At 39.1% G+C, this 27,241-nt stretch overlaps 1 protein-coding gene and 1 pseudogene across 6 annotated transcripts in view; one reads left to right on the forward strand and one right to left on the reverse strand.

Annotated features, from left to right (window-relative positions):
* TJP1 (tight junction protein 1) overlaps positions 1–27,241 on the forward strand; it is a 255,520-nt gene that overhangs the window by 184,343 nt on the left and 43,936 nt on the right. For all 6 annotated transcript variants that reach the window (XM_030878391.2, XM_060293719.1, XM_030878393.2 and 3 more), the window contains 6 exons: positions 5,895–6,019; positions 6,704–6,806; positions 16,663–16,939; positions 21,241–21,344; positions 21,926–22,094; positions 22,399–22,546. In XM_030878391.2, coding sequence (XP_030734251.1) covers positions 5,895–6,019; positions 6,704–6,806; positions 16,663–16,939; positions 21,241–21,344; positions 21,926–22,094; positions 22,399–22,546 — 926 coding nt within the window. The remainder of the gene's footprint in view (positions 1–5,894; positions 6,020–6,703; positions 6,807–16,662; positions 16,940–21,240; positions 21,345–21,925; positions 22,095–22,398; positions 22,547–27,241) is intronic.
* On the reverse strand, positions 4,727–5,203 carry LOC115864559 (large ribosomal subunit protein uL23 pseudogene; annotated as a pseudogene).

Here is a 27,241-nt window from a genome sequence, read left to right on the forward strand (position 1 = left end):
GACCGTGTGGAGATCTAAGCCTAAAAAGGTTTTGGAGAGAAACCTTCCCTAAGAGGGAAGGGAAAGTGTGAGATAGTCGAACCTTTTATAGTTTTTGATGATCACCCTGGTCTTAAATTCACAAAGCTTTTAAGGCTAGGGTTCTCAGCCCTGGCTGCCCATTAGAATCACTTAGGAGATTTTTTTTTTTTAAACGCCTGCCATCTGCCCTCCTCCAGTTTTATTTAATGGTTGTGGGGTGGGGGGTTTGGAAATCATCAAGCAGTTTTGAGACTGATCCCAAATGATTTTCATCTGTAGACAGGGTTGGGAATCACAGACTTCCTGGGTAGTCATTAAATGAACTGCAGCCAGTGCTGATCCAGCAGGATGACGTGCCCCACAGAGTGCTGGCACTGCATGGAAGCAGTATGTTCTGCCTGGGTTTGATGCCTGGCTCATGCAGCCAAGACTGTACTTACTTGTTCACAAGCAAATCTTAGGAAGTATCTACTCACCTCCGCCTTCCTTATTGAAAGGTCCTTATGTTTTTGGCATTTCTTTAATTTTTTTTTTTTTTTTTGCGGTACGCGGGCCTCTCACTGTTGTGGCCTCTCCAGCTGTGGAGCCCAGGCTCCGGACGCGCAGGCTCAGCGGCCATGGCTCACGGGCCCAGCCGCTGTGGCTCACGGGCCCAGCCGCTCCACGGCACGTGGGATCCTCCCGGACCGGGGCACGAACCCGTGTCCCCTGCATCGGCAGGCAGACTCCCAACCACTGCGCCACCCAGGAAGCCCTCTTTAATATTTTTGTATTATGTTTTTAATTTTTAAATAAAAGAATTATCAAGCAAGATATAAATGCACAGTTTAAAAGTATACAGAATAAAAGATTAGTGCTAGCCTCCTCCAAGGATGGAAAAAGAGCCAGAGAATAACACACCCCTCCCCAAACTGCCTTGGAGGTAACCCTTGGGTGTTTTAGGTTTTTTCCAGTATTTGCAGTTACAATCTGCAGTGAATAACTATGTACATATGTATTTTCTTATTTTTGGAGCTGTATATGTAATCTTCAGTGTACATTGCTAGAAACTGGTTCACTCTGTTGAAAGATAAAGTGCTTTTGAGGACTTCCCTGGTGGCCCATTGGTTAAGTAGCCACCTTCCAACGCACGGGACATGGGTTGGGTTTGATCCCTAGTCGGGGAACTAAGATCCCACAGGCTGTGCCGCAACTGCTTGAGCCCCTGTGCCACAACTAGAGAGCCCGTGTGCCACAACAACAGAGCCCACGCTCTGGAGCCCGCGTGCCACAACTAAGACGCAGCCAAAAATACAAATAAGTAAATGCATACATACATACATACATAAATGCTTTTGTAATTTTGTTAGGATTGCCAAATTCCTCTCCTAAAGAATTGTAGCAGTTTGCATGCCCATTAGCAGTGGTGCCTATTTTTCTACAGCCGCCTCAACAAAATGTGTTGTTGTGTGGTTTTAATTTGCGTTTCTTATGAGTTTTAACATTTCATATCTTTTGTAAATTGCTTCGTTGGGTTTTTTGTTTGTTTTGGGTTTTTTTTTGTTTTGTTCTTTTTTCAGTGGTTTTTAATATCAATGTATGGGCTGAGGACCCCAAAAGACCTCTGAAGTCTTTTTATGCTTAGGACGAACTATTTTCATAACAGCACAGAAATGTTATTTGTCTTTTTCACTGTGTTGATAGTTGTAGTGAAGGTACAAAAGCAGTGGTATGAGGTAAAACTGGCCTCATAGCCCCAAACCATCCTAATAGTTCCTGGACTTACTCAGAGTTTATAAGAACAATCCCAGTTTTGCTGCAGAATAACTCAAAGCAGTAAAAATTACTAATTTTACGACATGTCAGCTTTTGAATAGACATTTAACAAATAATCTGTATATTGAAATGGGAAATATGCATAAGGTATTTCTGCTTTATACTGAAGTACTTGCATGATTGTTTGAATTGGAAGCTCAACCAGCTGTGTATTTGTGTGTGTAACACCACTTTCACTTGAAGGAATGGTTATCCAGACTGGAATATTTGACAAACATTTTTCTCAAGTGATGAGTACCTGTTGCTTCAAGGAAAACAACTCTGATAATAGTTGTTGCCAATGAAGAAAATTGAATTTTAAAACAGAAATTAAAATTTGGAAAACATTTATCTGCCACCATGAGATGAGCTCAGTACTTTTCACTACTTAAAGACTTTGATTGCATTGGTGGTGATATTAATTAAAGTATGATTTTTAAAAAATATTGTATAGTGAAATGTGTCATCATTTGAAAGATTTACCTAAATATTTTCCAAATGACCAAGAAATGTATTATAAAATCACATTGGATAAAATAATCCATTCAAAGTGCAAAATAGGCCAGTGGATGGGTATTCATGTAACAGAGTAAGTACAAAAAGTCCACTGATACGGTTTTAGGTTGCACATTGTAGCCACCCATTAAGAAACTATCACTTACCGATATAAAATCAAACAGGAGTATCCATAATCATCTAAAAGGTTTACTAAAATCACTCTTCTCCTTTTCAACTATGTGTGTGGGTAAGGTTCTTCATGTACTTTAACATAAAATGAAATATTAAAACAGATTGAAAGTATTTTCTTGAATTTTTCTTTCCCTTGGTCGTGAATGTTGGATTTTGTCAAAGGCCTTTCCAGGGTCTATGGATATAATCTCTGAATTTTTTTCTCTACGTTTATTAATAGGGTCTCCGATATAGTGGCTTTCCTAATACAACAGTCTTGGAAATAAATCACCTTGTCATGGAATATTTGTATGGTGTTGGCCTTTATAAATGATGTTAGGCTTTAGTATTTGGAGGGGGGCTCTGTCTTTTTAAAATTAATTAATTTGTTTTTTTAAATTTTTGGCTGTGATGGGTCTTTGTTGCTGCTTGTGGGCTTTCTCTAGTTGCAGTAAGCAGGGGCTACTCTTGTTGCGGTGCTTGGGCTTCTCATTGTGGTGGCTTCTCTTGTTGCGGAGCATGGGCTCTAGGCGTGCGGTCTTCAGTAGTTATGGTGTGTGGGCTCTAGAGCACAGGCTCAGTAGTTGTGGTGCACGGGCTTAGTTGCTCCGTGGCATGTGAGATCTTCCCAGACCAGGGCTCGAACCCGTGTCCCCTGCATTGGCAGGTGGGTTCTTAACCACTGTGCCACCAGGGAAGCCCTGTCTTTATCATGGATAGTCATGATCAGATTTAGATATCAATATTATAATTGCTTCTTGAAAAGAGTTAGAAGCTTTCCTTCATTTTAGGATGCTCTGGAACAATTTATGGAGCATTGAGGCTATCTGGATATTGATGTTTTGGTAGAATTCCCTGTGAAATCATCTGTGCCTGGTGTTTTTTGTGGGATAATTCCCTCATAACTATCTCTGTTTCCTCTTCAGCGATGGGGTTGCTTAAGTCTTTATTTCTAATAGAGTCAATTTCAATAATCTGTATTTCCCTATAAAATTATCTGTTTTATCTAAGTTTTCAAATTTATTTGAACTTGTTCTGTAGTCTCTTAAGTTTTCTAATTGTGTGCTAATAGTTTTCTTTCTAATCATTTCTTTATTTTTGAAATTTTAGGCCTACTTCTAGCTATTTTTAGATTTGCATATTCTCTGGTTTTGAGCTATATTAAGGCTATGGTTTTGTGTAGTGATCTGTTTTGTATTATTTTGGAGACACAGATTCAGGCAGTTGCCATTATCTTCTGCCACCCAGATGTTTTCCTGTTTATTTGTTTTTTCACATTAACCTTTTCTGGGGGGTATTAGCTTTATTGCAGTATAATTCACATACCATACAATTCACCATTTAAATGTACAATTTAGTGATTTTTAGTATATTCACAGATCTGTAAGACCATCACCAGAGTCACTTTTTAAGCATTCCATCACCCTAAAAAAAATAATGTTAGTCATAAACCATCCCTCCCCAATGTCTCCATCCCTTTCCACACCCTGGCCGTCGACAATCACCAGTCTATTTTCTGTTTCATACAGATTGGTCTTTTCTGAACGTTTCATCTAAGAGGAATGGTATGATATGTGTGGTCTTTTATGGTTGGCTTCTTTTAGATAGCATCATGTTTTCTGTGTTCCCCATTTTGTAGCATGTATCAGTACTTCACTCCTTTCTATTGCAGATAATTCATTTAATGGATATACCATATTTTATTTATCCATTCATCAGTGGATAGACATTTGGGTTGTTTGCAGTTTTTGGCTATTAATAAATGCTGCTGTGTGTGGGTATAAATCTCTGCACACGTTTTCATTTCTTTTTGGTATATACCTAGGCGTGGAATTGCTGGTGTTTATTCTTTTTTAATAAGAGTTTTTCTCTTTTCTTCTTCTTTGGCTATTTCAGTAGACTTTGGGGTAGAAGGGGAGGTCATGATGTATCCCCTGTCCATGGTGAGCGTGGTCTTTGTGGATGGGACAGTAGTGGAAGGAAGTTGTTACCTTTGTCCTCAGGTGGTTTGGATTGTAGAGCATAGTGTAGTACAACATTATATGAAAACATAGCCTCTGATTTTTTGATTCTGGAGCCCTAGGAGAATATTGGCTGTTTCTTTCAGACTACTCTGAATACTTCATTTCCTTTCTAGGGAATGGTGTGGATTTCTTTGAGATTAGGTAATTTTTATTTTTATTTATTTTTATTTAATTATTTTTTTAGAGTGAAAACTTCTATATTTAGAATTAGCCAGCTGGACTCAGTTTAGGTGATCCCAATTTTGTTGGCAACATCCAAAGCATCATAGTCAGGAGCCAGTCGGACATATGCCTTCTTCTCTCCATCAGGCCTGATCAGGGTGTTGACCTTAGCCACGTCAGTGTCATAGAGCTTCTTCACGGCCTGTTTAATTTGATGCTTGTTGGTCTTGACATCCACAGTGAACACCAGTGTGGTGTTGTCTTCTATTTTCTTCATGGCTGACTCGTTGGTGAGGGGGAACTTGATGATGGCATAGTGGTCAAGCTTGTTTCTCCTAGGGGCGTTCTTCCGAGGATATGTGGGCTGCCTCCTGAGCCGCAGTGTTTTGGGCCGTCGGAAGGTGGGTGACGTCCAGATCTTCTTTTTTGTGGCTGTGTACACCTTTCAGCACTGCTTTCTTGGCCTTCAAAGCCTTTGCTTTGGCTTCGGCTTTGGGAGGGGCAGGGGCTTCCTTCTTCACCTTTGGCGCCATCTTCGTGAAAAAAGCGAGATTAGGTAATTTTTAAATAACTTGGTAGTATTTTGATTGTTTCTGTGCTGGGCTGTCCTTAGTCACCATGGTAAAGATTCTCAGCTCATTTAGAAGTATATAATTAATTACGATTTTGTTTAATTAACAATATAAGTAATTAAAAAATGCTTGATATGATTAATGTATACTTTCTATTGTATGCAGTGTGTATAAGACATTATAGTGTATTACTTCAGTAGAGATTTTTAGGGTAAGTGAAGGAAGTTGATTTTCACAGCTGTTGATATTCTGTTATATAAAATGGCACCCGGTTTATATGCTCATTAAATCTGTCATTCTGCAAATCAGTTGCCAGTGTTTGTGATGATCACGGCTGGGGGGCTGGGGGGCACTGCCAATTCCCTCAGGAACCTTTCTGATAAGCAAAAATGAATTCAGGATTTCAGTGTTCAGAATTTTTAAATGTGTTTTAGTTCTTAAAGAACATTCATGTAATTGACAGTTTTCGATATTCTGTTATGCCCAGCATTAAATTTATTAAAGCCTGCATTCCCATACCAGGATAGGTCATTCTGATGTGTTTCCATACAAGTGAGTGAGCATTTTATAATAGGATTGTAATTTTTATATTTGAACTTTTTTAGATTGTAGAGTATGACATCATAACATTTTACTATAATTGTTACTTTAGGCTCCTGGATTTGGATTTGGAATTGCAATATCTGGTGGAAGAGATAATCCTCATTTCCAGAGTGGGGAAACCTCGATTGTGATTTCAGATGTGCTTAAAGGAGGACCCGCAGAAGGGCAGCTGCAGTAAGCATGTTTCCTACCCTCAGCCATTGGCATGCCATGCTAGTGATTTTTCTAAATTAATATACGTTTATGCTTATCTCTGTCATATATGGAAAGCTAGTATCAGTAAACTTAAATAGAAGGTCACTGTAAAAAATAAAGATAGTGAAAAGAAAACTTGTTACTAAGTTTGGGGTAGAATCTAGCCTTCAGGAGCCTCTCACTCTGAGTCTTAGTGTTTTTGTTCAACAAGAAGATTAGCAAGATAAAAGAGAGGCAAAAGGTACACTAGCAAAAAAATGAGAGTATGAGTAGAGGACTGAAAGAAAATTGGAAGGAGAAAGACTTTATCTTTAAAGAAGGAATAACTTTTTCCAGCATTATGACTTAGTATCATTGAATGCCTGTAACTGTACCACCAGAAGTCATTATGTGTATTGTGGTACCTGTTCAGTCCTTTTCGGAAACATTGTGTTAATAGTTAAAAAATTAATGACCTGTGGTTAGTTACAAGTGCTAAACATTTTTTGTGGGGGATTTGAAAATTAAATAGCTGGACATTATTTTATCATTGATCTGAAGACAGGTTAATTAGCCCATAATTAGAATATCTTTTTTAAAGATCCTATCTTAAAAATATCTTTATAAACTTATTTGTATGGTTTCGTCTAACTTGTTATTATTTTGGTCACTTTTTTTCCTTAGGGAAAATGACCGAGTCGCGATGGTTAATGGCGTTTCAATGGATAATGTTGAACATGCTTTTGCTGTTCAGCAACTAAGGAAAAGTGGAAAAAATGCAAAAATTGTAAGTGTTTTTTACCTTTAATTTTATAAAGATACCAACTTTACTGTTGGTATGTTTTTGGTGTTTGAATTCATTCTTCCCATTTAAGAAAACAAAATCTGGAACAGTAGTTCTAAAGTTAGTTGTTTACAAGTAGGAATGTTTCTTTCTTCTAATACCGGTGGTATGTTTTGTCACTGGTGTGTATTTTCTCAAAGCTCAGATACTAGGATTTTTTTTTTGATTGAAAAAGAAAGGAAGGAGCTCCTGGTTGAATGGTTACCTCTTTATGGCTTAATGCTTCCTCTTTAAAAAAATACTTACATTAGACTGAATCTTGGCGTATAATCAGTTTAAAGTATTTTCTGTTATAGGTTTTGTTCAGTGGACAAATTTTATGTTGTCCCTTGAACATGTATATTGTTGCTACTTTGTTACTGTGATATAGTTTGAGGAAAGAGAGAGTGGTAAGGGTTTATTTTTTTGGTTGTTCTGTGTGTTTTGTTTTTTTTCTGTTTTTTGTTTTATAGAGTTGTTCAGGGTTCATATGTTTTTTAGTGTATTGCTAGACTCTTCTGTTTCATTTAAAACTAGGCACATGTAGCAGAGAATGGATTTAACGTTAAAATCCTACGTAAAATTGTATCTACATAGGGACTTCCCTGGCGGTCCAGCGATTAGTACTCTGTGCTTCCACTGCAGGAATCACAGGTTTGATCCCTGGTTGGGGAACTAGGATCCCACATGCCATGAGGCCAAAAAAATATATATATATATGTATATCTATCAATGCATAGAGGAGCACGTTAACCACTTTGCTGCCCCTGTTTCTGCCTTATTTAGACTCTGAAAGGCCTAATTAAGGTACTGCTTGAGGCGTTAGCTCAGGTGTATAGAGTAGGAGGAAGAGGCTGGTGGCTACATGGTTTGTCCTGCCTTGTCCACTGAGAACCTTTCTACTTTGCAGCAGACAGTCAGAGCCACAGTGGACCCAACAGAAAGGAGAGGGCTGGAGTGAGGAGGCCTGCATGGTGTTTTGACCTCTGGGAGCTATGGTGAGAGCCAGAAGGGGTATTTTCTGAGACTGTATACCCACAGTTGGAGGCCCTCTCACCTTGTGTAGGCTGCTGTGCCGTATGGCTCATCTCCGCACCAGTGTCCTTGCTGGTTAAGTGAGTTTTCTCATGTGGCAGTAGACCCAGAGTTTAGTTACTGCATTCCAGATGACAGGCATCTTCTACTGTGCATGTGTTTTCACAGCTTTTTGTTGTAACTGTATTTTTACATTTGGAACTCTAGTGTTGTTTTAAATTGCAGTTCGTGTGCAGACTGGCTAGTTGATGGTACAATTTTTAAACAGTTTTTATAACATGAGATTGTAGCATTTACAGAAGCAAATTGCTAATTTTTATATTTGTTGGTTTTTATAAATTGAATAAGTGTTCTTCAGATGAGTCACTGCATATTCCAAGGTGAGCACCATAGGTAAATTGGATTTTTCTCCCTGTGTCTGAGGTTGTGAGCTTCACCCATAGCTCCAGCTTCATTCTTTGGAATATTGAACTGTTGTGTTTTTCCATGCAAAATGTTTAGTACACATGCCCCACATCAATAATACAACCAAGAAAGTTGTACTCCTACACTTCAGACTTTTCTAACCATAGAAATGATTTTGTAAGAAACAGTCCAAAACCTGTTATGTATTTGAAATAGCACATGTAAGAAGGATGAGTTTTCCTCTCACTGTGCTTCGCTACATCATTTGGAAAGGTGGAACTCAGGAAGGTTGGGCAAGTAGTTTGCTCTTCAGGGAGAAGCTGTAGGAGGGTTGGGTGGAAGCATGTTCAGTCAGCAGAGGGTAGCTGTTCATTCCTGCGTCTGAAGAGAGTGGGTTACGTCATCAACATACGCTAAGGTTTCATCATTGAGAATAAAACCGTAGTGTTTTAAAATGTGGCCTTTCATTGTAGGATGTCTTCCTTAACTCATCTCCTGCCATAACCAGAACCTCAGGTCACTATATATGTTTTTTTTCCCCCCAGTTCTGAGTAGCTAGCTCCTTCCCTCCCCGGCCCTGGGCTCTTATATTTTGATGGTTCTTAGTTTATATCTTCCCATAAACTAAGATCCCTTGGGCATTAGGCTCAATAAATTTCTTTTCCGTTGAATTAAAATGTTAGAACTCCTTTGATAATATAACTACCATAAATGTGCTTAATTTTGTTTAACAGTAGGTGAAGAGAAGATAGTAAAAGATTGTTTATAACATAGTGAACATGTGTAGTTTTTACTAAAATTCTGAACATACTAAAAAAGCATTATGAAGCGAATGGGCGAAAACACCTTCCTAGAGATAAACTCTGAACACTTTAGTATTTACCCACATGGCTGCATAGCATTTCAGTGTGTGTGCACACTTCCTCAATGCATTCACTGATGGGCATTTCAATGTCCAGTTTCCACAAGTATTTTTTTAAAAATTAAGATTATTTTAAAATAATCTTATTAAAATTATTTTTAATAAGATTATTTTTTAAATAATCTTTATTATTTTAAAAATAATAAAGATCATCGTATTTCTATCTACTTGTTCAGTTACTTTTTAAGAATAACTTCTTAGGAGTAGCTTTTTAGAGTCAGATGGCATGAACGACTTTTGATACATGGATTGCCAATTTGCCCATTAGAAAACCAATAAGCTACTGAGAGAGTACAATTTTATCAACGCTTACATCTCTGCCAAACTGATGGACTAAACATAGTATTTCAAATTACAAGTGGGTTTGATCTTCACCTGGTATGTATACTTCCCGTTATGTTTCTTTGCCTGTTCCTATTCTTATGTTGATGACTGTCACACTAGTGTTGTGTGTATTAAGATGATTAGCCTTTTGTGGTATACACTGCAAATATTGTTTTTCCATTTTCTTTGTGAGTGTGTGTACGTTGTTTACAGTGTTTTTTTGGTTTGCTTTTATATCATTTTATTTCATCATCATGGGAATGTTTTCATTTTTATCCTGTCATATCTGTCAGACTTTCACTTGATTGGCTCTGCCTTTGGTGTCATGCTTACAAAAGTCTTTACCTTACCGGAGTTATAAAAACATATATCTTATATTTTATTCTAGTACTTACATAATTTCATTGTTTTGTTTTATATTTGAATGTTTAATTCAGCTGACCTGTTTTGAAGTAGGCATTTTTTCCCAAAATTTTTGTTTCACAATTTTCAGTGTTAAAATCAAGTATGATTACCAAGCCTGAGTGGGTTTATAGTACTTAACTCATAATATAAATGGGGAATCATAGCAGGATTGGATATTTTTCAATGAGTTAAACACTTACTACGTGCAAATACTTCATTACAGGTACAGTTAAAATGACCTGGCCAGGACCTTCTCCTCAGGGAACTTGAATTTCAGTAGGCTTGATGGGTACACACAGTCACAGCCATCATGCAAATCATCTGAGATGGAGGGTGCGTCAGGTGCAGATTTCAGACAGGTGGTGCTCACTCTCTTAGGGGAGTGACGGGGAAAGCTTTGAGGACTCAACTGGTTATTTTGTTTATACCTTACTAGGGAGCGATTGAAGATCGAAGTGCTAACACAAAGAATTGCTTCTAATACAACATGTTGGAGATGGAAATAGAGGTGAGAGTAAGACTCAGGGAGGCAGTGAGGGGTGCTTTACAGTAAATGTTGCCCGAGAAGGGCCTCAGCCATGAGGCACCAAGAGTAGCAAGGCAGGCAGCCTTTTCTTCATTCATAACAGGGCCTTGGCTGCCTGTCCTTTCCACATGCTGGCCTTTTGCTGCTTGTTGACCTTTAGCTTCGATGTGTCCTCAGGGAGGCCTTCTCTGATCACTCTTGGTGGTAAGAAGCTGCGGTATTAAGTGTGGAGCAGCCCTTTGAAGAAAGTGAGTCACAAAAGGAAGAGAAAAGATGATAGCTTGGAAATGAGTAGCGAGATGGGAATCGAAGATGAGTTTGCAGATTAGTAGGCAGAGGACAGACTGGAGGTAAATAGGGAGAGATTATAGTTGTTGGTACCTGGCTTGCGGGGGGGTGGTAATTGATGAGGAAAGGTCTTGGAGGTGGGGAGGGATGAGAATAAGCCCCTCTGAAAGGGTGTTGTTCATGCAGGAAGAGGATCGAATTGTCTGAGACCAGGAAGGAAGACCAAATAAATGAGACACTGAAAGCATGTGGGAGTGGGGAGGTGAAGTGGCACTGATCTCTATAAATCAGGCCTAGTGACTGGCATCTCAGAGAACGGTTTCGGGATACCTGTGTTAGCACATTCCATGGAATTTGAGGCAACAAGAGGTAGATGAAAGGATTGCTGAATAAATGAAAGAATTCTTGCAAGTAAAATGAATTTATAGAGGAGAACCTAACCAGCCGGTGTGGGGATGCAGCCATCTGAAGGGGAAGATAATACAGGACAGGGTTTGACCTGGCACAGGACCAACGGGTCAAGAGAAAGTAACTTCCCCCCAGCTTTACTGAGATACAGTTGACATACGGCACTGTGTAAGTTTAAGGTGTGCAGCATGATGATTTGACTTCATGAAATTATGACATCCATCATCTCATATAGATACAAAGTTAAAGAAATAGAAAAAAACATTTTTTCCTTGTGATGAGAACACTTAGGATTTACTCTCTTAGCAACTTTAATTATATTTACCATGTTGTACATTATGTCCTTAGTACTTATTTATCTTATGAAGGGAAGTCTGCACTTTAAAAAAAAAATAATAATAATTTTATTTTTGACTGCATTGGGTCTTTGTTGCTGTGCGTGGTCTTTCTCTGGTTGCGGGGGCTACTCTTCATTGTGGTGCGCAGGCTTCTCATTGCGGTGGCATCACTCGTTGTGGAGCACAGGCTCTAGGCACGCCGGCTTCAGTAGTTGTGGCTCGCGGGCTCTAGAGCGCAGGCTCAGTAGTTGTGGCACACGGGCTTAGTTGCTGCGGCATGTGGGATCTTCCCGGACTAGGGATCGAACCTGTGTCCCCTGCCTTGGCAGGCGGATTCTCAACCACTGTGCCACCAGGGAAGCCCCAATTTGCACTTTTGATTGCCCTCATCCAATCCCCCCAGCCCCCGTCACCTCTGTAGCTACAAATCTGACCTCTTTTTCTATAAATTTGTTTGTTTTTGAAGTATAATTGACCTACAACACTGTTAGTTCCTGTTACACAACATGGTGATTCTATATTTCTCTACATTTCAAAATGGTCACCAGGATAAATCTAGTTACGATATGTCACCATACAAAGATACTAGGTAGTTACTGTGTTTCCTACACCGTACATTTCATACCCATGACTCATTTATTTTGCAACTGGAAGTTTGTTTGATCTGTCTCACCTGTTCCTTTCCCTCTGGCAGCCGCCTGTTCTCTGTATCTGTAACTCCATTTCTGTTTTGTTATGTTCGTTCATTTGTTGTTTAGATTCCACATATAAGTGAAATCATACAGTAGTTGTCTTTCTCTGTCTGACTTATTTCACTTAGTGTAATACCCTCCAGGTCCATCTGTGTTGTTGCAGATGGCAAGATGTTACTCTTTCTCATGGCTGAGTAGTATTCGTGTGTGTGTGTGTGTGTGTGTGTGTATCAAATCTTTATCCGTTCATCGGTTGATGGGCACTTGCTTTGCTTCCATATCTTGGATATCATAAATAATGCTGCAATGAACAGAGACATGCAAATGTCTTTTCCTTTTCCTTTCTTCCCTCCCCTCCTTTTTTTTTTGGCCTCGTGGCATGCAGGATCTTAGTTCCCCGACCAGGGATTGCACCCATGCCCCTTGCAGTGGAAGTGCAGAGTCCTAACCACTGGACCACCAGGGGATTCCCATAAATGTCTTTTCTAATTAGTGTTTTTATTTTCTCTGGGTGAATAGGAGTGGAATTTGCTGGATCATATGGTAGTTCTAGTTTTAATTTTTTGAGGAGTTTCCATACTGTTTTGCGTAGTGGCTGGACTAATTTACATTCCCACCAACAGAGCATGAGTGTTCCCTCTTCTCCACATCCTTGTCAGTGCTTGTTATTTGTTTTCTTTTTCATAATTGCCATTCTGACAGGTGGGAGGTGATATCTCATTGTGGTTTTGATTTGCATTTCACTGATGATTAGTGATATTGAGCATCTTGTCATGTGCCCGTTGGCCATCTGTATGTCTTCTTTGGAAAAATGTCTATTCAGATCCTCTGCCCAGTTTTTAATTGAGTTGTTTGTTTATTTTTTGACGTTGAGTTGTGTAAGTTCTTTGTATATTTTGGATATTAATCCCTTGTGGGTCATATTGTTTGCAAATATCTTCTCCCATTGCGTCTGCGGCCTTTTTGTTTTGTTGATAGTTAACTTCACTGTGTAAAAGCTTTTTTAGTTGAATGTAGTCCTGTTTGTGCTTTTGTTTCCCTTGCCTGAGGAGGCATATCCAAAAAATATTTTTAAGACTGATGTCAAATAGTGTACTGCCTATGTTTTCTTCTAGGAGTTTTATGGTTTCAGGGCTTATATTTAAATCTTGTATCCATTTTGAATTTATTTTTGTGCATGATATGAGAGAGTAGTCCAGTATGATTCTTCTGTATGTAATTGTCCTGTTTTCCCAGCACAATTTATTGAAGAGGCTGTTTTTTCCCCATTGTACATTCTTGCCTCCTTTGTCATAGATTAATTGCCCATGTAAGTGTGGATTCATCTTCTAGGCCTTCTGTTCCATTCCATTGATTTATGTGTCTGGTTTTGTGCTAGTACCATGCTGTTTTGATGACTGTAACCATATAGTATAGTTTGAAATCTGGGTGCATGATGCCTCCAGCTTTGTTCTTCATTCTCAAGATTGTTTTTGTTTGTTCGTTTTTTGCTATTTGGGGTCTTTTGTGTTTCCATATAAATTTTAGAATTACTTGTTCTAGTTCTGTGAAAAATGCCATTGGCATTTTGATAGGAATTGCATTGGATATTTAGACGGCTTTGGATAGTATGGTCATTTTAGCAATATTAAGTTTTCCAGTCCATGAACTTGGTATATCTTTACATCTGTTCCCGTTGTCTTCAGTTTCTTGCATTGGTGTCGTTATATTTCCGAGTATAGGTGTTTTACCTCCTTAGTTAGATTTATTCCCAGGGATTTTAATTAATTAATTAATTTATTTATTTTTTGCGATATGTGGGCCTCTCACTGTTGTGGCCTCTCCTGTTGTGGAGCACAGGCTCCGGACGCGCAGGCTCAGCAGCCATGGCTCATGGGCCCATCCGCTCCGCGGCATGTGGGATCTTCCCGGACCGGAGCGCGAACCGTGTGCCCTGCATCAGCAGGCGGGCTCTCAATCACTGCGCCACCAGGGAAGCCCCCAGGGATTTTATTTTTTGATGCGATTTGTAAATGGGATTGTTTTCTTAATTTCTCTTTCTGATAGTTCGTTGTTAGTGTATAGAAATACAACAGATTTCTTTGTATTAATTTTGTATCCTGCAACTTTGCCGAATTTATTGATGAGCTCTTAGCAGTTTATTCATGATGCCTTTAGGATTTTCTATAGAGTATCATGTCATCCTCAAACAGTAACAGTTGTACTTCTTCCTTTCCAATTTGGATTCCTTTTCTTTTTCTTGTCTGATTGCTGGGGCTAGGACTTCCAACACTAAGTTCAATAAAAGAGCGACAGTGGGCATCCTTGTCTTGTTCCTGAGCTTAGAGAAAATGCTCTCAGCTTTATACCATTGAGCCCGCCATGTTAGCTGTGGGCTTATATATGACCTTTTTTATGTTGAGGTATGTTCCCTCTATATGCACTTTGTTGAGTTTTTTTAAATCATACGTAGATGTTGAATTTTATTAAAAGCTTTTTCAACATTTATTGAGACGATCATAAAATTTTTCTTCCTCAGTTTGTTAATGTGGTATATATCACATCGATTTGTGGATATTGAACCATCCTTACATCCATGGGGTAAATCCCACTTGATCATGGTGTATGATCCTTTAAATGTATTGTTGAATTCAGTTTGCTAATATTTTGTTGAGTAATTTTGCATCTATGTTTATCTTTGATATTGGCCTGTAATTTTCTTTTCTCTTCTCTTCGTCTGGTTTTGCTCTCAGGGTGATGCTGGCCTCATAGAATGAGTTCAGAAGCACTCCTTCCTCTGCAATGTTTTGGAAGAGTTTCAGAAGGATACATGTTAACTCTTCTGTAAATGTTTGGTAGAATTCACTTGTGAAGCCATATGGTCTTGGACTTCTGTTTGTTGGGAGTTTTTAAATTATTGATTCAGTTTCATTACTGATAATTGGTCTGTTCATATTTTCTATTTCTTCCTGGTTCAGTCTTGGGAGGTTGTACATTTCTAGGAATTTGTCCATTTCTTCTAGGTTGTCCATTTTATTTGCGTATAATTGTTCACAGTAATCTCTTGTGATCTTTTGTATTTCGGTGCTGTCAGTTGTAACTTCTGCTTTTTCATTTCTGATATTATTGATTTGGGCCCACTCTCTCTAGTGCAGGCCCACTGGTGGGTAGAGCTGGGTGGCTGGTTGTGCGGCCAGGGGTCCTAGTGTAGGCTTGCTGGTGAGCAGGCTGGTTTCAGACATCACTGGCTGCAGGGTTCGGGGTGTTCCAAAGCTTTGTAAGCCTACTGGTGAGTGGGGCTGGATCCCAGAGTGGCTGGCTGATGGGTCCAAGGTGTTTCAGAGCTAGTATCGGCCTACTGGTGGACAGGGTCAGGGTCCTATGTGTCCCAGGGCTAGTGCCCAGCGTAGGCAGGCTGGTCATGGAGTCTCTGGCTGCAGGGCCCTGGGGGTCCAGGGGCTGGTGCCAGCCTACTGGGGTGGGCTGGGTCCTGACTCAGCAGGTACAGGGCTGTGGTATCCCGGGGCTAGAGAAAATCATTTAAATATCGAAGCATGACAACTCATCAAACTTGGGAGGAAGACAGTTGAAACCAGGAGGGAATTGATGGACTAGGAGAATAGGAGGGCATGGAGGAGTCAGACATAAGATGGACATGGAGAAGTTTCAGTAGATCAGGGTGTCAGAAGTAGAAGACAAGGAGTGTTACTCAAGAAGATCTTGCAGATCTCTGATGAGATCAAATGTATACTGGTGTGAGAAGACAGAGTGCAGTCCAGGGATTAAGAGGCCACTCAGTCAGAAGGCAACGCAAATAGATCTTGATCTTACAGAAAGTAAAGGAAATAAGTGGACAGGGAAAATTGAACCAGTATCAGAGTCAATTGAGTAAAGAAAGCCAGAAGAAGGAATTTATGCATAGACCATAAATTACAAATTTTGGAGAGAGAGAAACAAAGTTTGTATTGGTGGAGTATCATGGAGTTATTAGCTCCAACACAACACTAAGTTCAGTGTTAGTGTGGAAGTACAGTAAATTTCTCTCTTAGAGTTCCAGTAGGACAGTTGTGGGCCTTGATACTCATGGATTCTGAAATTTTTAAGGAATCAAGTTGGGCCTGCAAGTTTGCTCTGGTTTGGTAACAACTACAGTATATTTGATTGTATTAGAGTACAGTGCTCCCTCCTTTATTCAAACCACCAGTAATTATTAGTTTTCCTGTAAGCTTGTAATTATTACACATAGAAGATCTTCTGAATTAATTAGGAACTTTATTAGGCCCTCTATTCCAAATTTGCTTCTTAACCAGATCTGTTTACCAGGAGAGCAGAAAAGATAACCAATATAGAAAAGTATTCCTTATTAATTTGTTATATTTGTGTATTATATCTCTTATTTATAATGAGTATGAGACCAGAAAAATGTGATCTTCCTCTCTTAAGAACTGAAAGTACATATATGAAAATCAGCTCATATTCTAATCCTTCTTATTTGTAGACCATTCGAAGGAAAAAGAAAGTTCAGATACCAGTAAGTCGTCCTGATCCTGAACCAGTATCTGAGAATGAAGAAGATAGTTATGATGAGGAAGTACACGACCCGAGAAGTGGCCGTGGGGGCATGGTTAACAGGAGGAGTGAGAAGAGCTGGGCCAGGGATAGAAGTGCAAGTCGAGAGAGGAGTCTGTCTCCGCGATCTGATAGGCGATCTGTGGCTTCCAGTCAACCTGCCAGACCCACCAAAGTCACACTGGTGAAATCCCGGAAAAACGAAGGTATTTTCTACCAACTCGTTTATCATTTTCACATGAAAATTTTAAGACTAATTTTAATGAGAAGTAAGTTTGCCATCACTTTATATCTTTGCTTTGTTGTCTTCTGTTATCTTCGTTTTTGTGTCCTGTTGCTTTAAATCAAATCCTGTGATGTCAGGCTTCAGGGGTCATCTGTTTCCTCTTCTTGAATCATTTTGTTGTAGCAGATAGTACTTCACATAAATTGTCCAGTAGTTGGATTTTGGATTACTTCTTGTGAGTAGAATAGGCTAATACAAGAAATGTCACGCCATCACCAAGTTGCAATTCAGTGTTTTACTTAGCTGTCAGGATCAGTAGTACCTACATCTGGGTAGAAATCATTGGATTCGGAGGGAGGGCAGGCTGCCTTTTCTAAATGGAGAGTCGGAGGGAGAGGACCCGCCACAGGATATTGCTCTAAAAGCAAAGGACTTGTTTGTCAAAAAATTTTGAAACTGAAGCCTAGCTGCCTCCCCTCAGGTAATCACATTTGGTACAAATGAGTCTGATTGTGGCTTCTTGCTGCCGTGGGCGTGTCTCTCCCATGCAGGAAAGCGTTGATGACTGATCATTTTGATAAAAAGGTGTAAGAGTATTTGAAGGCTGGCTCTGATCCGCTTTACTGAAACCTGACATGTCTCCTGGTTATTGCTCCCCTCTGCCCTCATCCATACCAACTTCTCAGTCAGACTGTCTGTGTTCAGAGCTGTTTCTCCTTGTTCATCACTCACTCTTCAGCCCTCTCTCTCTGGTATCTGCTCCTAGAACTGGTCATACTAAATCCGGTAGAAATTTCTAGTCTTTGTCTTACTTGCCTTTTCAGTACCATTTCACATAGTTAACCACTCCCTGTTTTTTTTGAATTTTATTTATTTTTTATACAGCAGGTTCTTATTAGTTATCTGTTTTATACATATTAGTGTATATATGTCAATCCCAGTCTCCCCGTTCATCCCATCCCACCCCCACCCCCACCACCCCCAGTTTCCCCCCTTGGTGTCCATACGTTTGTTCTCTACATCTGTGTCTCTATTTCTGCCCTGCAAACCGGTTCATCTATACTATTTTTCTAGGTTTCACATATATATGTTAATATACCATATTTGTTTTTCTCTTTCTGACTTACTTCACTCTGTATGACAGTCTCTAGATCCATCCATGTCTCTACAAATGACTCAGTTTCATTTGTTTTTATGGCTGAGTAATATTCCATTGTATATATGTACCACATCTTTATCCATTCATCTGTTGATGGGCATTTAGGTTGTTTCCATGACCTGGCTATTGTAAATAGTGCTGCAGTGAACATTGGGGTGCATGTGTCTTTTTGAATTATGGTTTTCTCTGGGTATATGCCCAGTAGTGGGATTGCTGGGTCATACTGTAATTCTATTTTAGTTTTTTAAGGAACGTCCCTACTGTTCTCCATAGTGGCTGTATCAATTTACATTCCCACCAACAGTTCAAGAGGGTTCCCTTTTCTCCACACCCTCTCCAGCATTTGTTGCTTGTAGATTTTCTGATGATGCCCGTTCTAACTGGTGTGAGGTGATACCTCATTGTAGTTTTGATTTGCATTTCTCTAATAATTAACCACTCCCTGTTTTTTGAAATAATGTTTTCTCTTGGCTCCTGTGATGCTGTGGGTTTCAGGGGTTCCTCCCTCTTTCTTTTCTGTATCCTTGGCAATCTCTTTGTCCTCATTCTACCTTTCAGTGTTCTGTGGATTTCTGTTCTAGAATCTCTTTTCTACTTCATATAACATCCTTAGGAAATCTCATGTCTCTCAGTGTCGTGGGCTGCTCATGATGGCACAGCTCCTTCCCTAGGTCCAGTGTGTGTACCCTGGTGCCCCAGCTGACTCATAGGCATGTACACTTAGGTGTTCGTCTGCATCCCTCAGATACAGCACATCTCCCTCGTGGAATGTTTCTTATGAAATATCCCATTGCATATATTCCTGTCTACCCGGTCTCTCAAGCCAGCCGGGGGCAGCATGGTATAGTTTTCCGTGACATCTTTTTTCCCCTGCTTTCCTATGCCCGGTTAACACCTTCTAACTTCCTAAACACCACACTTGACTGTCCTACTCCTCCTTTCTCCACCACCACCACCCTCATCCAAGCGACCAGCATCTTTTTTTTTCTTCCATCTTTATTGAGGTGTAATTGACATTGTATATTAATATGTAAAGTTGTTATGTATTTAAGGTGTGTACAGTGTGATGGTTTGAGGTATGTATACACTAGGAAACGATCACCACAATCAAGTTAATCAACACATCGTTACTTTTTCCTTTTTTGTGTTGTGGGGCACGGCGGGTGAGGAGCATCACACCACTGTCTATTAAGTGACTCACCCAGCCTCATGATGCAGTCTCTGGATCTCCCTGGTCCATTCTGTGGACTGCTCCACATGGTTACAGGGTCCTCTGGGCTGCTTCTCTGTCTGACTCTTGCCCTACACTTATGACTTCATCAAACCTGTCTTGTCTTTCCTTCATACCTTCTGGTGCACTTGTTTTTAACCATTCTGTCTTGACCAGTGTGCACACGCACGCACACACCCACACCCACGCGCATGCGCGCACACACACACACACACACCACCACCCCCACCCAACCTCATTTCTCAGGTTTATATTCTTTTTTTTTTTAAACCCACATTTGTTTATTTATTTATTTTTGCTGTGTTGGGTCTTCGTTTCTGTGCGAGGGCTTTCTCTAGTTGTGGCAAGCAGGGGCCACTCTTCATCGCGGTGCGCGGGCCTCTCATTATCACAGCCTCTCTTGTTGCGGAGCATAGGCTCCAGACGCGCAGGCTCAGTAGTTGTGGCTCACGTGCCTAGTTGCTCCGCGGCATGTGGGATCTTCCCAGACCAGGTCTCGAACCTGTGTCCCCTGCATTGGCAGGTGGATTCTCAACCACTGCGCCACCAGGGAAGTCCATTTCTCAGGTTTAGTGTTAGTATTTCTTAGGTAGAGTTTCAGCTTTAGCATTTGCTTCTCAGGGAGGCCTTCTCTGACCCCCACTAGGCACAGAATCATGTATTGCTCCATCCGAACTCTTCATCACACAGGTAATTGTGGTAACGTCTTTTTCCCTACTGACTAGGGAAGCTGCCAGAGTGCAGGGACTGTCTCAATTGCTGGTTTTTATCTCTAGTGCCTACCACCTAGTTAATATTTACTAAGGAAATACTTAGAATAAACGAATACATTAATATACAAGGAATATTTTAGAGTCATCTCTGTATTTTGGTCATTTATAATTTTTAAGTCTTAAATAAGGACAGTCTTTTAATCAATACTTTCTTTCTGTGAGATATAGTCACCATTTCTAAAGCACACATAGTTGACTGCCTAGATCCCCTAGAAGGTCATTTTCTTTTTTTTAACCCTGATTCTATTCCTGCTTGTGAACACTCTTTGTATATTTGCCTTAAGTTGAACTGTAACTGATGTAACTTTTAAAAGCTTGAGTAGCAGGTCTGCTAACTTATCCCATCTTAAAAACAGTTTTGTTTCCCTTCTGGTTTTTGTTTTGTTTTTCTTTCCCAGTAAGACTCAGTCCTACTCTTTATCCTAACGCAACTGGGGCAGTCCTGTTCTATTGACATTATACTGTTAGTTGTAGTCATTGTACAGCTTTGCAGGCCCCCTGGACAGTTTTCTGGACTCTCCTGGTAACTTCTTTAACTCTGACCACTCCCTCACCCACAGGTGCAATTAATGTTGCCACGCTCCTGGGCACTTTGGGCACTTTGTCGGTTGTTGGAAGGACTGGCATCTTTAACTCCTCCCCACATCTGCTTGGCTTGTTTGAAGCCCTCGTTTGAGTGGTGCACACTGATGCTCTGTGTATGTCTCTCAGAGAGGTGTTAAAGTCATCAACAAAATCGTAAAGGATTCCAGAGTTTTCCTTTTCAGAATTTTATTCTTTAAACCTTCTGAGAAGCTAGTGCATCAGCATGACACCATCAGAGAGAAATGGTTATCTCTTCGGATTTTTCTCTCTTTCAGTACAGTGAGAGCACGATGTGTCAATCTTTTGTTTGAACCACGCACTTTCCCTTTGCTTTCACACTGACAGTGAAAACTTTCTGATGATTAGAGGAAATGTCTTCTTTGCAGGGAGGCCAAGAATAATTTCTTATTACTGATTGTACTTAAAAACTCTATGCGGTGATTATTAGTTTCATACTTTTAAACTCTATTTAAGAGTCTTGGGATTTTACTCTTGGGATTTTACACTAAAGACATTTAAATATATTATTTCAGAATATGGTCTTCGATTGGCCAGCCATATATTTGTAAAGGAAATTTCACAAGATAGTTTGGCAGCAAGAGATGGCAATATTCAAGAAGGCGATGTTGTATTGAAGGTATAGTCATATTCTTACATTTTGATGAACTGCAGTAGAAAACAAGTTCTAGTGTGACCACATAGCTCCTGTTCATGCTTGAAGCGATTTTGCCAAAAAGAATTAAAAATCAGTATTTGGGGACTAGATAGTTTGCCACTGGCTATTATTACATGTCAACACTGACGCTTTTCTTTGGGCATAGAGTCATCCTAGAGAATTAATAGCGCCAAATGTGTATTTTTCACTAATAGGAGTTACTTTTATAGATAGATTTGTTTGTTGTTCCACATTAAGTGGTTTTGATAACTCCTCCGGATATTATTGATGTGTTTTGTTAGTTTGCCCATGAGTAATAGAAAGTGATGGGGAGGAGGTAGAAGATGCTAATTTGGGCTTTTCTGGCAGAGCAGCAGTGTAGTACAGATTTTATTATTTCAGTAAGGAGGAGTACTTTGATAGTTTAGGAAAAGTGTAAAGGGAATATTTTGGTTCTCAGAGCAAGCCCAGGAGTAGTCTAGATATTCCTGTTCATGTCAGACTAAGTTAACGTTTGTATTTTTGTCATTTACCTTCAACCTATAGTTTCTTCTCTGTTGCAGATAAATGGTACCGTGACGGAAAATATGTCATTGACAGATGCAAAGACATTGATAGAGAGGTCTAAAGGCAAGTTAAAGATGGTAGTTCAGAGAGATGAGCGGGCTACCCTGCTGAATGTCCCTGATCTTTCTGACAGTATCCACTCTGCTAATGCCTCTGAGAGAGATGGTGAGTGTGGCTCTGTTTGCAGAGACCCTTTAAGTGACCTGTTTCTTAAAGTGGGAAGATTTGACATTTTAGAATGAAATGATAATTTTCTATAAGCCAGACACCTTCAAAATATAAGAATTCAAAAAAAATTTTTTCTGTTGACAGCTCACCAATATCGAATAGTAGCTGATTAAGTTAATGCTTAAATCAACCATTTTATATGAAGTTATATTTAGTAACTTATTTCCATTATTATTGGAGTACCTTATATTTTACTGTAGTCATTTCATGGGAAAATAAACAGCACTCTTTTGTTTAACAGACATTTCAGAAATTCAGTCACTGGCATCAGATCATTCTGGTCGATCACACGACCGGCCTCCCCGTCACAGCCGATCACGATCTCCTGACCAGCGGTCAGAGCCTTCTGACCATTCTAGACAGTCTCCACAGCAGCCCAGCAATGGCAGGTAATCATGCTCTGTTGTTTAAAATAAAACAGGTGTGTGTGCTTGGTACATGTTTCTGGTTTTGCTTAGAAATAAAATTAGAAGATAGGTTGTCTTTGGATTACTTAAATTAGGTTCGTGTTTCTTTATCAATTTAGGTATTTCTTATCTAGAATAACAGAGGTCAAACTGTTTCATAAAAGGCCAAAGAGTAAGTATTTTAGGCATGTGAGCCAAGTCTTGTCACTACTCAGCTCTGTCTTTGTGGCACAAAACTAACTGTAGACAGTATGTAAATAAATGGGCATGGCTGTTTTCCAATAAAACTTTATTTTTAAAAAGTTGGCTCTCAGCTGCAATTTGCTGACCCACTGCATTAGAAGATGCTAGCAAGCTTTAGGACAAGTTAACTGTATACAGTAGAAGTCCTTTAGTGGAGAGATTAACCTGGACTTTATTTTCTGCTTTAAAGTACACTGTCTGGTATTTATGCCAAAGGGTCTGCTATGCTAGTAGTATATGACTTACCTGAGTTTATAGTCTCTGGGGTCACATATACATTTGAGAATATGAGGAAAATTATGACTCTTCTTTCCAGAAAAATGCACATGTACACATACGTGTAGCACTTTACATAAGAATTCTGGACATTCCCCAGGGCTCTGTAGGCCACGTAGGGGTGGACCTAGGGTTTAACAGCAATCCATATGGAGATCTTCTGTAGACACTTGAAATTTCAGGTCCAGAGCTGACCAGTTTAAGATTCAAGGTGGTGATTTGGGACTTACTGCATGAGGGTGTTAGCTGAAGCTAACAGTTTAGATATTTGTGAGGCTGATTCTCTCTGAATTTCAGATTTTAGACATATAAATTGTATTAACCCTGATCTTTGTAATTAATGTTATAATTTTTTTAAGGAATATTATAGTATGTCACATGCAAAATGGACTTACAGTCGATTATTAGTTTTAACTGCTGCAGGTTAACATATTAATTCTAAAAATCTCCCTGACACAGTACAGACCTTATCTGGAAAAGGACAGCTGCTGCAACATGTACACAGTGACAGAGCTAACATCCCTGATGAGTCACGGGGAGTGGCTGTAATTGTAACACAGTTCTCTCACCTAGAAGCTAGGCTGGCATCAAGCAATTTGGACATGATTTTCCTTTAAAAAGAAAGAAAGAAATGCTCATCAAAACTTTGGCCATTTGTATTTATTGTAATCAAATTCTAAACCTTAGAAAGTTCTTTCTGATACTTACTTTTTTCCATTTAGATTTCCTAAACACTTGACATCTGTAACTTTAAAAGTTGAAGAGGATTTAAAAATTTTTTTAACTATCTTCATATTATATTGGGTTGTTTTACTCTCTTGGGAACCTCAAGTATTCTTTATGGGTAACACCAGTTATATGAGATCTTTTAAAAATACAGAATCCTGGGCCTGCTTCTCAGTTCATCTGAGGTGGAGGCAGGGAATACTTTTTTAAAGTTCCTGATAGCATTCTCTTCTATACATTACCAGATTTGGGAACTTCTGGTTAGAACATGTAGCATATACTAAGGAAAAGATAGTACTTTGAGTACAGAAGACAAAAAGTCTTCAGATTCTTTTCCAAATGTTTGTACTGAGAATATAATTCCTGAAAATTAAGTGGCCTGTCAAAAGACAGGATGTAAAGTAGTACCAGTTGCTTAAAGGTTTCATTTTCATTTCCCCCCTAAAGTTAATATTAAAATCCAGATAACTGTGGGAGTTTTAATATAGAGGGTGCCTTGCATTTTGAGAAACAACTTAGATATAGTAAGAGAGTAAAATCCTAGTATTAAAAAACACATGGGACATTTTCTTTTTGTTATTTAATTTTGTACAGATGTCTTTGTTTTACAAATGTTCTTTAAATGCTCTTGTTTAAAAAGTGAAACAAAAAAGACTGGTGAGAAAAGTTTCAGTTTAGTGTGTAAAACACTAGCCCCACCTTTTTCTCTTCCTAGATTTCTGAGTATTTTCGTATGTTTGTAAGACTGCAGTTATCTGTTGAGAATAGTAACTTTCATTTTGTCAGAGGCAATAGAATATAGTGATTTCTTTGGGCTTTGAAGCAAGTTTTCCTGGGTTTAAGTCCCACCCTGCCATTGGTTACTTGCGCAACCTTGAAACCTCTCTGCACTTTAGTTTTCTCATTTGCTGTAAAAAAAGGCATCATACATTACAAAGTTGTGAAAGTTAAATTAGTTATTAGAACACCTGGCGCAAATATTGGCTGCTCTCATTAGTATGGTGATTAGTAGTAGTAGTAATAGTATCATCAGTTAGAGTTTCCAAAAGTGCTTTCACATCTGCTCATATTAAACCATTTCTAAGAAGATTTGCTCGTTTTGTAGGCAAGTCAGCTTAAGCTCAGTGGTTGTGATAAAGTCCAGGGTTATGTAGTTGACAAGAGATTAGAGCCAGGATTAAAGCTCTTGGCCTTTTGACTTAAGTGTTTGACCTTATGGGTGTAGAGAAAGAAAAAAGTGGAAGGTTACTTAAGGGAGCAGAAATCTATAAAGCATTCCATTGTGTTCCATTGTTGTCATGACCTACTTATGTTCCTCTGTGTGATGTTCTTTTCTTGGAGAACAAATGTTATATGGTCTGAGTTCTGAGAAAAACACATGAGCGTGTTTCTTCATAATAATTGGATGAGCAGTGTACCCTTACTGTTGTCTTGAACATGGGCTGGCAAACTACAGCCTGTGGGCCAAATCCAGACTGCTGCCTGGTTTTGCAAATAAAGTTTTACTGGAACTCATCCTAATTAAGTTGTGGCAGAGACTGCATGGCCCACAGAGCCATTTACAGAAAAAGTCTGCCAGTCCTTCCCTGGTCTAGGATGTTAAAATAGTTTTGTTTTTAAATTGAAAAATAATATATGTATAGAGAATTATTACAGTGATTTTGTTATAGCTTGATGCTGTTGCTAAGTTTGTTTTGTATATTTTATTCGGTGTTTTTTCACTGCCCACTCTGGGCCGAGACTCCCTCTCTAGGAGGGAGCTGGGCATACTGAGAGTCCTTGGCTGGTGGCACTGCCTCATGGCGATTGTCAGGGGCTGTCAATGAGAAGACTCTTTCACTGATTTCACTGCAGTCCCTGCATGACTAGAGAGTATTTGATTTGCAGAGTGTGTTCTAAGCCTCTGTTTGGTTATATTGTATTCTCCCTAGTATTTACAGTTAATTTAACAGATCCATTTTATGCGTTTTCTCCCTAGAGGAGCAACATATGTTTACGTTTTTGGTTCTGTTCTATAAACTATTTTAATAAAAGTGACTCTCATGCTACTGATTAATCATAAGCCGTCGCATTGTTGAAAAAATTCTATTACAGTAAAAGCTCAGACCAGTTAGGATAAGGTTCAACTGTAGAAAATTTGCATTGTAAAGGTTTGTATTTTGTATTTCTTATACTCAGTCATTCCATAAACTGACAAGGTGCATCTGAGAATAAGCTGTTTAAGGTTTTTAGGGAATTGTATATTTTAACAAACAGGAAAAAGTCTGATTTATATTTAGCACATCTATTTCATAAAAATGATTGCTTCTGAAGTACTTGAAAGCAGTCTAGAGATTAAAACTGTAGAAGTTTAAAATACTTGTTTCATTGTTTGTTTCTCTTGAGAGAAATGTCTCCACTGAATTCTGAAGTTAGTGGTGTCAGTATTGATACTGCTTATGGTGTAACAAATATATGATGATTAAATTTGTTCTTATGAATGCGAATTTCTAGCCTAAATCCGAGCATTGAGCCAAGTTAAATAATCAAGTTAAATAATGGGATCAAAAATCCTTTAACTATACAGTCCACCTATATCATCAGGGTTGAATGCAGGTTCATGCCTTTGTTCTCTCAGAGTGCCAGGTGAGTCCTCATACACATGCATGTAGGGCATATGGTGTTTCTGCTTAAATACCTTAGAGAAGCCTTGGCTTTTAAATTAAAGATCTAGTTTTTTTATTTACACACCTTATATGTCACCTTCCATAGTTGTTTTCTTTGAGTTTAGAGAGCTGTAAATATTCTTTTGCCCTAGTATATATCGTTTCTGTTAGATATTGTGTAGTTCTGTTTGGAACATACATAGAACTTTGCCAATAGGCTAAAAATTATTGTGGAAACATCCATATACATAAGCTGAACATTTCTTTTTACTGTTTCAAAATGTAGAGAAGTATAACCTTCTTCTGACTGGTGAATTTCAGGGTTTTTTCCCCTGATCCTTGGTTTTAGTCCTTTGTCTTAGGTAGAAAAGATTTTATTACCTCCAATTTGAAAGATGCTTGATTCAAAACAAGATTTATATGTGATACTGTTGGTAATTAATTTGGTGCAGGTACTATTACATTTTCTTTTTCAGACATGCTGTGGAGTCCTGCATCCTTTTTTCCCTCCCGCTTTCACCTCAGAGATAGTCAGGTAGAGAGATTCAGTTTATTAAATCTTAGTGAATTTAATCAACAATTGATGCCTCCTTTTCTATGCCTCCTGTGCCGTGCACAGTTGATGGTGAGTGATCAGCAGTCAGCACAGTGAGTGTTCTTCAGTGAAGGTTGAAAGATTTTTTCCTTCACCAGTAATTTTGACATTACCCCGCTCATTTTTCCTTTATGAAGTTTTGTTTTGTTTTTTTCGGTACGTGGGCCTCTCACTGTTGTGGCCTCTCTCGTT

The sequence above is a fragment of the Globicephala melas genome, chromosome 2 (genome assembly GCF_963455315.2).
Source record: "Globicephala melas chromosome 2, mGloMel1.2, whole genome shotgun sequence".
Classification (NCBI taxonomy): domain Eukaryota; kingdom Metazoa; phylum Chordata; class Mammalia; order Artiodactyla; family Delphinidae; genus Globicephala; species Globicephala melas.